General features: G+C 47.6%; 1 protein-coding gene across 1 annotated transcript in view; it reads right to left on the reverse strand.

The window, feature by feature from the left end:
• Positions 1–13,477, reverse strand: part of LOC121004132 — a 45,296-nt gene that overhangs the window by 11,993 nt on the left and 19,826 nt on the right. The window contains exons 4-6 of the mRNA XM_040436270.1: positions 4,959–5,015; positions 4,365–4,577; positions 2,969–3,085 (exon numbers count right to left, since the gene is read on the reverse strand). Coding sequence (XP_040292204.1) covers positions 2,969–3,085; positions 4,365–4,577; positions 4,959–5,015 — 387 coding nt within the window. The remainder of the gene's footprint in view (positions 1–2,968; positions 3,086–4,364; positions 4,578–4,958; positions 5,016–13,477) is intronic.

A 13,477-nucleotide genomic window follows, 5' to 3' on the forward strand; every position in this document is an offset into this window, starting at 1 on the left:
CAAGCCCGGCCTGGTGGTGTGCGATAATGGGCGAAATCTCGTTGCAGCTCTGGGACTAGCCGGTTTGACGCACATCCCTTGCCTGGCGCATGTGCTGAATTTGGTGATGCAGAAGTTCATTTGCAACTACCCCGACATGTCAGAGCTGCTGCATAAAGTGCGGGCCGTCTGTTCGCGCTTCCGGCGTTCACACCCTGCCGCTGCTCGCCTGTCTGCGCTACAGCGTAACTTCGGCCTTCCCGCTCACCGCCTCATATGCGACGTGCCCACCAGGTGGAACTCCACCTTGCACATGCTGGACAGACTGTGCGAGCAGCAGCAGGCCATAGTGGAGTTTCAGCTGCAGCACGCACGGGTCAGTCGCACTGCGGAACAGCACCACTTCACCACCAATGACTGGGCCTCCATGCGAGACCTGTGTGCCCTGTTGCGCTGTTTCGAGTACTCCACCAACATGGCCAGTGGCGATGACGCCGTTATCAGCGTTACAATACCACTTCTATGTCTCCTTGAGAAAACACTTAGGGCGATGATCGAAGAGGAGGTGGCCCAGGAGGAGGAGGGGTCATTTTTAGCACTTTCAGGCCAGTCTCTTCGAAGTGACTCAGAGGGAGGTTTTTTGCAACACCAGAGGCCAGGTACAAATGTGGCCAGACAGGGCCCACTACTGGAGGACGAGGAGGACGAGGATGAGGAGGAGGTGGAGGAGGATGAGGATGAAGCATGTTCACAGCGGGGTGGCACCCAAAGCAGCTCGGGCCCATCACTGGTGCGTGGCTGGGGGGAAACACAGGACGATAACGATACGCCTCCCACAGAGGACAGCTTGTCCTTACCTCTGGGCAGCCGGGCACACATGAGCGACTACATGCTGCAGTGCCTGCGCAACGACAGCAGAGTTGCCCACATTTTAACGTGTGCGGACTACTGGGTTGCCACCCTGCTGGATCCCCGGTACAAAGACAATGTGCCCACCTTACTTCCCACACTGGAGCGTGATAGGAAGATGCGCGAGTACAAGTGCACGTTGGTAGACGCGCTACTGAGAGCATTCCCAAATGTCACAGGGGAACCAGTGGAAGCCCAAGGCGAAGGCAGAGGAGGAGCAAGAGGTCGCCAACGCAGCTGTGTCACGGCCAGCTCCTCTGAGGGCAGGGTTAGCATGGCAGAGATGTGGAAAAGTTGTGTCACCACGCCACAGCTAACTGCACCACCACCTGATACGGAACGTGTTAGCAGGAGGCAACATTTCACTAACATGGTGGAACAATACCTGTGCACACCCCTCCACGTACTGACTGATGGTTCGGCCCCATTCAACTTCTGGGTCTCCAAATTGTCCACGTGGCCAGAGCTAGCCTTTTATGCCTTGGAGGTGCTGGCCTGCCCGGCGGCCAGCGTTTTGTCTGAACGTGTATTCAGCACGGCAGGGGGCGTCATTACAGACAAATGCAGCCGCCGGTCTACAGCCAATGTGGACAAGCTAACGTTCATAAAAATGAACCAGGCATGGATCCCACAGGACCTGTCCATCCCTTGTGCAGATTAGACATTAACTACCTCCCCTTAACAATATATTATTGTACTCCAGGGCACTTCCTCATTCAATCCTATTTTTATTTTCATTTTACCATTATATTGCGGGGCAACCCAACGTTGAATGAACCTCTCCTCTGTCTGGGTGCCGAGGCCTAAATATGTGACAGTGGCCTGTTCCAGTGGTGGGTGACGTGAAGCCTGATTCTCTGCTATGACATGAAGACTGATTCTGTGCTGACATGAAGCCAGATTCTCTGTTACGGGACCTCTCTCCTCTGTCTGGGTGCCGAGGCCTAAATATGTGACAGTGGCCTGTTCCAGTGGTGGGTGACGTGAAGCCTGATTCTCTGCTATGACATGAAGACTGATTCTGTGCTGACATGAAGCCAGATTCTCTGTTACGCGACCTCTCTCCTCTGCCTGGGTGCCTGGGCCTAAATATGTGACAGTGGCCTGTTCCAGTGGTGGGTGACGTGAAGCCCGATTCTCTGCTATGACATGAAGACTGATTCTGTGCTGACATGAAGCCAGATTCTCTGTTACGCGACCTCTCTCCTCTGCCTGGGTGCCTGGGCCTAAATATGTGACAGTGGCCTGTTCCAGTGGTGGGTGACGTGAAGCCTGATTCTCTGCTATGACATGAAGACTGATTCTGTGCTGACATGAAGCCAGATTCTCTGTTACGCGACCTCTCTCCTCTGCCTGGGTGCCTGGGCCTAAATATGTGACAGTGGCCTGTTCCAGTGGTGGGTGACGTGAAGCCTGATTCTCTGCTATGACATGAAGACTGATTCTGTGCTGACATGAAGCCAGATTCTCTGTTACGGGACCTCTCTCCTCTGCCTGGGTGCCTGGGCCTAAATATGTGACAGTGGCCTGTTCCAGTGGTGGGTGACGTGAAGCCTGATTCTCTGCTATGACATGAAGACTGATTCTCTGCTGACGTGAAGCCAGATTCTCTGCTATGGCATGAATAAACTGATTCTCTGCTGACGTGAAGCCAGATTCTCTGCTATGGGACCTCTGTCCAATTGATATTGGTTAATTTTTATTTATTTTATTTTTATTTTAATTCATTTCCCTATCCACATTTGTTTGCAGGGGATTTACCTACATGTTGCTGCCTTTTGCAGCCCTCTAGCCCTTTCCTGGGCTGTTTTACAGCCTTTTCAGTGCCGAAAAGTTCGGGTCCCCATTGACGTCAATGGGGTTCGGGTTCGGGACGAAGTTCGGGTCGGGTTCGGATCCCGAACCCGAACATTTCCGGGAAGTTCGGCCAAACTTCTCGAACCCGAACATCCAGGTGTTCGCTAAACTCTACATGTAATATGTATATCATAAAGCTGCTTATGAAGGATTGATATTTGCATTAACTATTACTGAATCATCACCAGTAAGTACTGTATTAATATGACATTCTGTCACTTACCTCTAATTTGCAAGAACAGCAAAATGACTTCACTCTCATGCCCACGCTTAGGAGTGCCATGCAGAGACCCCAGATCATTATCACCAATGTCATATATGTCAAGCATTTTATTAGAAACTGAAAATGAGAAAATATATATTATTTTGAGACACATAAAAGGGGAAATGAACATTAGGATTTAAAAGAAATATACATATGACAAAAAAAATTAAGTGTACTTTGTTCATCATACATAGTCACTAGTGATGAGCGAAGGGAGCTTTGAATGTTACATCAATACTGTACGGCGATCCGTCTCCGTACCAGTCAGAACCGAAGCCAGAACTTGAAACCGGTTTCAAGTCTTAAAGTGGTTTTCCACTTTAGGTATTTCTGGTGACAGAAACCCTTTAAATTAAACTGGCTGACATTAGCCTATTCCTAGTTTTATCCATGCCCCTGTTACTCAATAAATGTAACTTTTATAATATGCAAATTAGCCTCTAGTAACGGGGACGGGGACGGGGGGGGGGGGGGGACATTGCTCCTGCTTCTATAGGCTCCGTTTTCCCACCTCTGTCACCTCCGTCCAAGTTTTAATTGCCAGGTCCAGGCAATGTTCGTATCCTCCTGCCGGCCCTAAATGCATGTTAAATCTCGCACCTGCGCCGTTCAGTATTCAGCACAGGGATAGTGAAGTAAGGACGCTCAGTGGCTGCCGACTTCCTTACTGCGCTGAATACTGAACGGCATGGCGCAGGCGCAAGATTTACCATGCGGTCAGGGCCGGCAGGAGGATGTGAACGCTGCCTGGACCTGGCAATTAAAACTTGGAGGGAGGTGACAGAGGTGGGAGAACGGAGCCTATAGAAGCAGGAGCAATGCCCCCCCACGTTCCTAGAGGCTAATTTGCATATTATAAAAGTAACATTTATGGAGTAACGGGTGCATGGATAAAACTAGGAATAGGCTAGTTAGGTGCAGCTGACATTAGCACGTCACTAATGTCAGCCAGTTTAATTTAGGCATTTCTGGTGACAGAAACCCTTTAAAAAATGAATTACCAAAGTTCTTCAACAAAGTCACGTGCAACTTCGCGAATAACTTACTTCAGCCCCATGTAAAAAAAAAAAAAAAAAAAAAAAAAAAAAAACGACCTCAAATTTGACCTAGTCTATGCTTTAGGTAGGGAAATTAGACTGGGGCTGACGTGAACGGCCAATCTTTGTACAGCAAGGTAAGATATGTTGCTGCTATACAAGCAATAGGAAATACCGGTATATAGATCATATTCACTCCTTTTACCTTTGGGTCTGAAATTCATCGTTTGAAAAGATATGTAGCAAACCAATATCAATTTACATTTCTAAAAAGGAATATTACAGGATATTATAACAATGAAAGTAGAAGTGGTAACCTTGTATTTTCGGATTCCATCTAAGCATCTCTGCAGCTCATAATCATTGTAGCCGCTTGTTGCTCTGTAATATCCACGTCCATTAACAAGATTATAACAGGCTTGTTCATCAGGTTCCATCCAGTAGAAACGATGAGTATCATCAACTGTAACTACCATTCCCCCAATAGACACACCAAAGTTGACTAAAAGGGAAATGAAGGCAAGTGTCCTCTATGTGAGTAAATTAGAAAAGAGAAAGTAGTAAGTATTACAGAACACACAATAAGTTACCAATAACCTTACTAATATAATATACAGGCCTCAACTAAACCCCAAAATTATAGGCTCTTTTGGGGTTATTTATCAAACTGGTGTAAAGTAGAACTGGCTTAGTTGCCCATAGCAACCAGATTACACCTTTCATTTTCTAAAGGAGCTGTCCAAAAAGAAAAGTGGAATCTGATTGGTTGCTATGGGCAACTAAACCAGTTCTACTTTACGCCAGTTTGATAAATGACCCCCTTTATCTCTATTTCCTCACATTTGTGTTCTTAAGCAGTAATGCAGCACTAACTCTGGATACCTACTTTGTAAAGAAAGGCCAACACTTACCCACCATATGTTTGGGAACCTGTAAGCCACAAGATTCAGTAGTCCAGACACAAGGAACTATGAAGAAATAAGCCATAAATAAAATAATGAGGTTTTCAATAACATGACAGTAGGAGAAAAAAAGCTGGTGAATGAATTCTGTCTCATGTGTACGGTGCTGTGTTGATGGTTTATACATCCAGCAATAAGTACAATGACCACATCCTGGTGGCCAAGGTATGTCCTATAACACTGATGTCCATGATAGATATATATATATATATATATATATATATATATATATATATATATATATATATAGAGAGAGAGAGAGAGAGAGAGAGAGAGAGAGAAAGAAAATCCGCAGCACTCCTTCAAGTAAAAAATGTGCAATTTATTCACACATGTCAGCAAAGACAACGTTTCGGTCCTCTCACAGGACCTTTCTCAAGTCAAGTGACTTGAGAAAGGTCCTGTGAGAGGACCGAAACGTTGTCTTTGCTGACATGTGTGAATAAATTGCACATTTTTTACTTGAAGGAGTGCTGCGGATTTTCTTTCTCTACTGATTCCGTCCTATATCGAGGGACCACCGCGGGCACCCATACAATTACAGATGTATCTGAAGGAGTGCTGCCTGACCTTCTCCATGTATGTATGTATATATATATATATATATATATATATATAATTATATAATGTGTATTACACTCACCGGTAATCCGGTTTCCTGGAAGTCTCCATGACAGCACAAACTGAGATTGCCTTCCTCTGATAGGACAGGAAAAAGCACACAGAGAGGTTAAAACCCCACCCCACCCCCACCCCTCATCGCCAGTGTATTATAACAGGACTAGCACAAGGGGTAGAACATAAAACTAGCCAAATAGTCTATTGACAAAGAAAAACAAGGGCGGGACAAAGTTGTGCTGTCATGGAGACTTCCAGGAAACCGGATTACCGGTGAGTGTAATACTAATTTCCCCAGTTGTCTCGATGACAGCACAAACTGAGAACTAACAAAGTAACTTAGGGGGGGGGGGGGGGGGGGGGGGACTACAGCACCTAGGACTTTACGTCCAAAGGCCAAGTCCTCGTCAGCAAACACATCCACCCTATAATGCTTGGTGAAGGTGTGGGCCCTCTTCCAGGTAGCTGCCCTGCAGATCTGCTCTAACGAAGCAGAGGCTCTTTCAGCCCAAGAAGTGGAGACCGATCTAACTAAGTGGGCTCTAAGGGATGTAGGAGCCTCCTTGCCAAAGGCTTTATAGGCCTCGGACATGGTGCATCTAATCCAGCGGGATAGAGCTCTTACCCCTATTTGGACCTGCAAATTGGATAAATAAATTTTTATCGATACGCCACTCCTCTGTGGCGTGTAAATATTGAAAAACTGAACGTCTAACGTCTAAATTGTGGAATCTAGATTCCTGCTCGTCTTTAGGGTTAGGAAAAAAAGACGGGATAACTATATCTTGAGACCTATGAAAGGAGGAGACCACTTTGGGGAGAAAACAGGGGTCTAATTTGAAAATGAGCTTGTCGTCTAGCACCTTGAGGAAGGGTTCCTGTATGGAAAGAGCCTGGAGCTCGCAAACCCTCCTTGCGGAGGATATGGCCACTAGGATGATGGTTTTCAGAGTGAGCCACTTAATAGATAGGGAGAGAAGAGGCTCAAACGGAACATCCGACAGCCCCAAAAGGACGGTGTTGAGGTTCCATGGTGCGACCATATTCCTGACTCGGGGATTTAGTCGATCTGCCGCTTTCAGGAATCTTGCTACCCAGGGGACCTCAAAGGCTGGTATTATAGAGGGCCCCCAAGGCCGACACCTGAACTCACAATGTGTTAGGAGCAAGACCCAAATCCAGCCCATCCTGGAGGAATTCCAGGATAAGAGGAATATTAGGGGTGGACTGGTTGAACCTGACTCCGCCCCAGGAGGCAAACTTTCTCCAAACCTTGAGGTACGCTTTGGAGGTGTTGGACTTCCTACTGAGTAAGAGGGTCTTAACTACTCCTTCAGAGAGCCCTAGCCCTAGCAAGAGGGATTGCTCAGAATCCAGGCGGACAGCTTGAGGAGGCTGGTATTGGGGTGTGATATGGGACCCTGGGTTAGAAGACCCTCCTCCGGCAGGAAACGGATGGGATCTTCCGGGCTGAGGGCCCTGAGGAGCCCGAACCAGCTTCTCCTGGGCCAGAATGGGACCACCAGAATCAGTCTGCACCTTTCGGACTGAAACTTTTGGAACACTCTTGGGATTACTGGTATCGGGGGAAAGGCGTAGACTAGGCCCGTCGTCCAGCTCTTGGTAAAAGCGTCTATTGCCATACATGGGTCTCTTCGATTGAGGGAGAAGAAATTCTGAACCTTGCGATTCTTTGCTGATGCGAACAGGTCTAGGGTGGGATTCCCCCAACGATCCCGAATCTGTTGGAAGGCGGTCTGGGACAAAGACCATTCACCTGGATCCAGACTTTGCCGACTGAGGTAATCCGCCTAGAGATTCAGGGATCCCTTCAGATGTACTGCCGCAAGGGATTGTATATTCTTTTCTGCCCAAAAGAAGATTCGGTCTGAGAGCCTCTGGAGGTGACCGTGTCTTGTTCCTCCCTGGTGCTGGATAAATGCCACCGCTGTGGAATTGTCCGAATGGACCAGTACGTGGCGATTTTTGGCCTGTATTTGGATGGACCTGAGGCCTTCCCAAACCGCACGGAGTTCTCTGTAGTTGGAGGACAGCCTTCTCTGGTCCTCGGACCAAATCCCTTGAAAAGTCTCTGAAGCCGTGAGGGCCCCCCAGCCCCAAGAGCTGGCGTCCATTGTGAGGGAAAGCACACCCTCCTGCCTCCATGGAACTCCCGTTTCCAGGTTCTTGGTCTTGAGCCACCAGCCCAGTGAAGCCTTTACCTCCCGGGACACCGACAACCCTTGGTCCAGGGATGATCGATACCTGTTCCATTGTTTTAGAACCAGCTTCTGTAAGGGTCTCATATGGAATTGGGCCCAGGCTACCGCAGGGATGCAGGAGGTGAGATGGCCCAGCATTTCCATGCCCTGCCTTATTGAGCAACGGGACTGCTTGGTGAAGTGGAGGACCCTTGACTTCAGCTTCTGTACCTTTAGCGGAGGGAGAAAGGATTTTTGAAGAGTTGAATCCAAGAGAATAACCAGGAATACCTTCCGATTGTCTGGGAACATGTCGGATTTCTCACGGTTGACCAACCAGCCCAAGTTCTGGAGGCGCAAGAGAACCACTTGGATGTGTCTGTGAAGGAGATCTGAGGTTTCCGCTACTATTAGTAGGTCGTCTAGGTGAGGGACGATTATTATCCCCTCCTTGCTAAGGGAGGCTACAACCTCCGCCATAACCTTGGTGAATATGCGGGGTGCCGATGATATGCCGAACGGGAGGCACTTGAACTGATAGTGGCAAACTGTCCCGCCTTGCTCCACCGCGAAGCTCAGATATCTTCTGGAACGGACCTGTATTGGGATATTGAAGTATGCGTCAGAGGTCTATTGTAGCCATCATAGACCCTCTTTTGATGAGCTTCACCGCTGACTTGACGGTCTCCATCCTGAACTTGTGGTAGGTGATGTGTTTGTTCAGGGGTTTTAAATTTATGATGGTCCGAAAATTGCCATTCGATTTCCGGACCAGGAATAAGGGGGAATAGTGACCCCTCCCCAATTCTCTGGCAGGGACCCTTTCTACTGCCCCCAGGCGTAATAAGTTTCTTACGCCCTCGGATAAGGGAGACTCGAGGCCCCTGGTGAGCTTGGTCAGGACGAACCTCTGTGGAGGAAGGGAATCCAGTTCTATAGTGTAGCCATGTTCTACGATGCCTAATATATACGGATCCATGATGGTTTGTTCCCAAACCCCTAGAAAGGAGCTGATCCTTCCTCCGACCGGGATGATGTCATTGTTTTGATGAAGAGGGAGAGGGATCTCCCCTGTTGGGATTAAGGAAAAAACATTTTCCTCTCCCGCCTCTCGTAAATCCGCGACCCTCGCGGCTCCTCCCATCGGCCCTGGGATCTTGCTGGGGCCTCCGAAAAAACTGTCTCCTGAACTTGGATTTGTCCTCTGGAAAGACCTTCTTACGGTCCGTGGCGTTCAAGGATCTTGTCCAGGTCAGACCCGAACACGTATTGACCGTGAAAGGGTAGAGATATCAGCCTGTTTTTTTATACGGTGTCGTCCGACCAGGCCTTAAGCCACAGTACCCGTCTGGTGGTATTGGACAGGACCGCCGTGCGGGCAGATAGCCTAACCGATTCTGCAGCGGCATCGGCAAGGAAGAAAGTGGCCTTCTTCAGAAGAGGAATACTGTCCAGGATCTCCTCCCGAGGGGCCTTATTCGCTATATGGTGCTCTAGTTGTTCAAGCCACACTGCGAGTGTACGAGCCACACATGTCGCTGCTACCCCCGGTTTTAGGAGAGCTGCTGTAGCTTCCCAGGTTCTCTTGAGCAGACTCTCGGCTTTCCTATCTAGAGGGTCCTTGAGCTGCGCTGCGTCCTCAAATGGAAGGACCGTTCGTTTCGCTACCTTAGCAACGGGAGCGTCCACCCTGGGAATGGCCTCCCAGTCGGCACAGTCCGCTTAGTCTAAGGGGTATCTCCTTTTGAGTCCCCGTGGGATAAAGGAACCCTTCTCTGGCTTTTCCCATTCTGCCCGTATCATCTTCTGGACGTTGCCGGGAACACCGATTTGTGCCTCTCCCCTAAACCCCCAAAAATCTCCTCCTGGACTGACTTGGACCTCTTTGGGACCTCCATCTTAATAATGGCCCTGATGGTTCGGATCAATTCTTCGATATCCTCTGGGTTAAAGAGGAATCTCCTGTACTCACTACTTTCCTCCAATTCCTGAGATCTAGTAGAAGTCCCCACATCTGACAAAACAGAGTCAGCTGAGTCCAGGTCACTCCCAGAGTAGTCAAGACCTCTGGAGGAGGGTGGTCTGTGGCCCTGACAGGGCTGGGGTATAGAGGAGGCAGGGGGTCCCTAGCAGCCAACGCTGATTGGACCTCCGTTCTGACCAGAGTCTTGATCTCCTCCATAAAACTAGAGGACTCCGCCTTCACCACGGTAGAGGTGCAGTCCTTACACAGTAACTTGGACCCTGAGGAAGGAAGGCGCTTAGAACAGACGCCGCACTTCCTGGGTCTGGATTTAACAGAGGAGGTAGACTCCTTTTCTCCCTGCAACACACAAGGGAGGAAAGGGTCAACCACTGCAGGTAAAATATCCAATATGAAAAGCTTCCAGGAGGCTACTCACACCGCCCAGAGTGGTAGGGGGCTCAGGACCCGAGCCAGTGGTGGTAGGGGCGCTCATCTTCTCAGCTCCCGTCCACTTACATTGCCGTCAGCAGGTAGGGTGAATCGTGGAGGCCTCAGAGCGGTCCGAATCGGCGTCCCTTTTTGAATTTGGCGCCGGCCTCGGCCTCCGTGATGTCACGACGCTGGCCACGCCTCCCGGCGTCCGACGTCATCACCTGGCGACTGGAGGGAAGCGCATCATAGCGTCGCTCCAGCCGCCCTACCACACTGCTTCAAGCCCGCCTGGGCCGCCGCAGAGGGAACTTCGCCGGGGTCACCATGAATGAGGGTGACCCGGGCATAGACCGCACCTGGAGGAGGGAAGAGCCGGACCCCGGAACCGACCTCCGGTTTAACAGATGACACCCCGCCGTAGCAGGGTGCGAAGAAAAAAAAAATAAAAAGGTAAAAAATAAAATAAAATAAAAAAATCGAAAAAGGACTAGGGAACCCAGAAGAGCTCTCAGCACCTCTCTGGCATTCCTTCCTTGACAGGACAGGATAAAACACTGGCGATGAGGGGTGGGGGTGGGGGTGGGGTTTTTAACCTCTGCTTTTTCCTGTCCTATCAGAGGAAGGCAATCTCAGTTTGTGCTGTCATGGAGACGACTGGGGAAATATTATATATATATATATATATATATATATATATATATATATATATAAGCGATGAAAAAAAGGGCAGCACTCCAATAGATAAAAAATGAAAAAACTTTATTTACCCATAAGGCTGTAGCGACGTTTCGGCTCTTACATAGGAGCCTTCCTCAAGCAGTGTGTACAAACCAAGCTCTGAACATATATAGTGTTACAGCTAACCATAACCAATTACATGTCAAGTGAACATAATTAATAAAAAAAATCAACAATACATGATACATCATAAATGTAGAAACAGATAAAACCAACAATACGGCGTAATCCAATCGTGATACACCTAATTGAATAAAAGTTGTTTCCGTGAATATAAGGTATAGTAAAATATCTATACATATACATAATTAGTAATATTATCAGTGCCAACTGTAGACAATTACATAAAGTGATAAGTGCTTACTCGTACAGGTGATGTGTGTAGAGAATGCAGGATGAAGGACGGCTGTGTTCCATGCTGACATGTGCGATCCGGCGTGCCTTGATCACCACTGCGCATGTCCCTATGACGTTTAATACGTGTTACCGGCCAGTACTAACCTCATCACATGACGCATGCACTCTGACGTCACAGCACTGAAACGGCTATTTTGGATAAGGGCAAACGGCCCATTATGTTACGCTGACTCTCATAATGACAATTACGTCCGGTACAGTGTAGAATCAGGATGACAATGGCATAGGGAAATGCCAGAGTGTCACAGTGGCCAAGTGGGCTCGGGTGAGGGCTACACCTACAGACAGAAGTGGAACCGCCAGCCGTGACCAAAGCGCGGCTGCGCATCTGCATGTGAATACAGGGTCGCACCGCCACAATGATCAAAACCCACCTATCACCACCCCACTCAGAGGGTTCTCCTCATAACACCCCGCCGCACATGTAACGGAAATAAAATAAACAAAAGCAATTTTTAGAGAGAACACAAAAGTACATAGGCCGTATTCTACATGGACAATGGTATCCAAATACCGTGATCGCACAGCCCACATGAATGCCACACCGCTTATCCTCACCCCAGACTCGGCAGCATACCATCTGTAGGAACAATAAAATGTGAACATAAATACACAGAAGTGAATCCAAAACGAAATTTTTTTAAAAAAAAAGAGACTTTTAGAGTAAACGGAGATTTATGTTTTTATACACACAAGTCACATAATTTACACTCGGGCAATCGATTGCTCCAGTGTAAATTATGTGACTTGTGTGTATAAAACATAAATCTCCGTTTACTCTAAAAGTCTCTTTTTTTTTAAAAATGTACATGTGCGGCGGGGTGTTATGAGGAGAACCCTCTGAGTGGGGTGGTGATAGGTGGGTTTTGATCATTGTGGCGGTGCGACCCTGTATTCACATGCAGATGCGCAGCCGCGCTTTGGTCACGGCTGGCGGTTCCACTTCTGTCTGTAGGTGTAGCCCTCACCCGAGCCCACTTGGCCACTGTGACACTCTGGCATTTCCCTATGCCATTGTCATCCTGATTCTACACTGTACCGGACGTAATTGTCATTATGAGAGTCAGCGTAACATAATGGGCCGTTTGCCCTTATCCAAAATAGCCGTTTCAGTGCTGTGACATCAGAGCGCATGCGTCATGTGATGAGGTTAGTACTGGCCGGTAACACGTATTACACGTCATAGGGACATGCGCAGTGGTGATCAAGGCACGCCGGATCGCACATGTCAGCATGGAACACAGCCGTCCTTCATCCTGCATTCTCTGCACACATCACCTGTACGAGTAAGCACTTATCACTTTATGTAATTGTCTACAGTTGGCACTGATAATATTACTAATTATGTATAGATATTTTACTATACCTTATATTCACGGAAACAATTTTTATTCAATTAGGTGTATCACGATTGGATTACGCTGTATTGTTGGTTTTATCTGTTTCTACATTTATGATGTATCATGTATTGTTGATTTTTTTATTAATTATGTTCACTTGACATGTAATTGGTTATGGTTAGCTGTAACACTATATATGTTCAGAGCTTGGTTTGTACACACTGCTTGAGGAAGGCTCCTATGTAAGAGCCAAAACGTCGCTACAGCCTTATGGGTAAATAAAGTTTTCATTTTTTATCTATTGGAGTGCTGCCCTTTTTTTCATCGCTTGTATTTCACTGGATTGGCTTATATCCATACTGGGCTTTTTTGCACCCTTCATCCATTTTTTATTTGTGACGGTGCTGCCATCTCTTTTTTTCATATATATATATATATATATATATATATATATATATATATTTATTGTGGGGGGTTAGCTCTTCTCCGGGGGTCATTCTCACAGGTTACTTCACCAGACACTGATATAATGTCCAAACAGTGCATTTATTGTGCAACACCAGCAACAACAAAATGACAACATAATAAATATTTGCCCGGCTAGGCTCTAACTAACAGAGTTTCCTGACTCACCTAAGTTACAGTTCACACCCTGTGAACTCGTGCGGTTTTGTCAGCCAATGTCCCACAGCCTACTGGCTGTACAGAGCACAGTATGCCCACTGTCTCTAGTTCACTGTTTCTTGTGGGGGATTG

The sequence above is a fragment of the Bufo bufo genome, chromosome 6 (genome assembly GCF_905171765.1).
Source record: "Bufo bufo chromosome 6, aBufBuf1.1, whole genome shotgun sequence".
In the NCBI taxonomy this organism is placed as follows: Eukaryota; Metazoa; Chordata; class Amphibia; order Anura; family Bufonidae; genus Bufo; species Bufo bufo.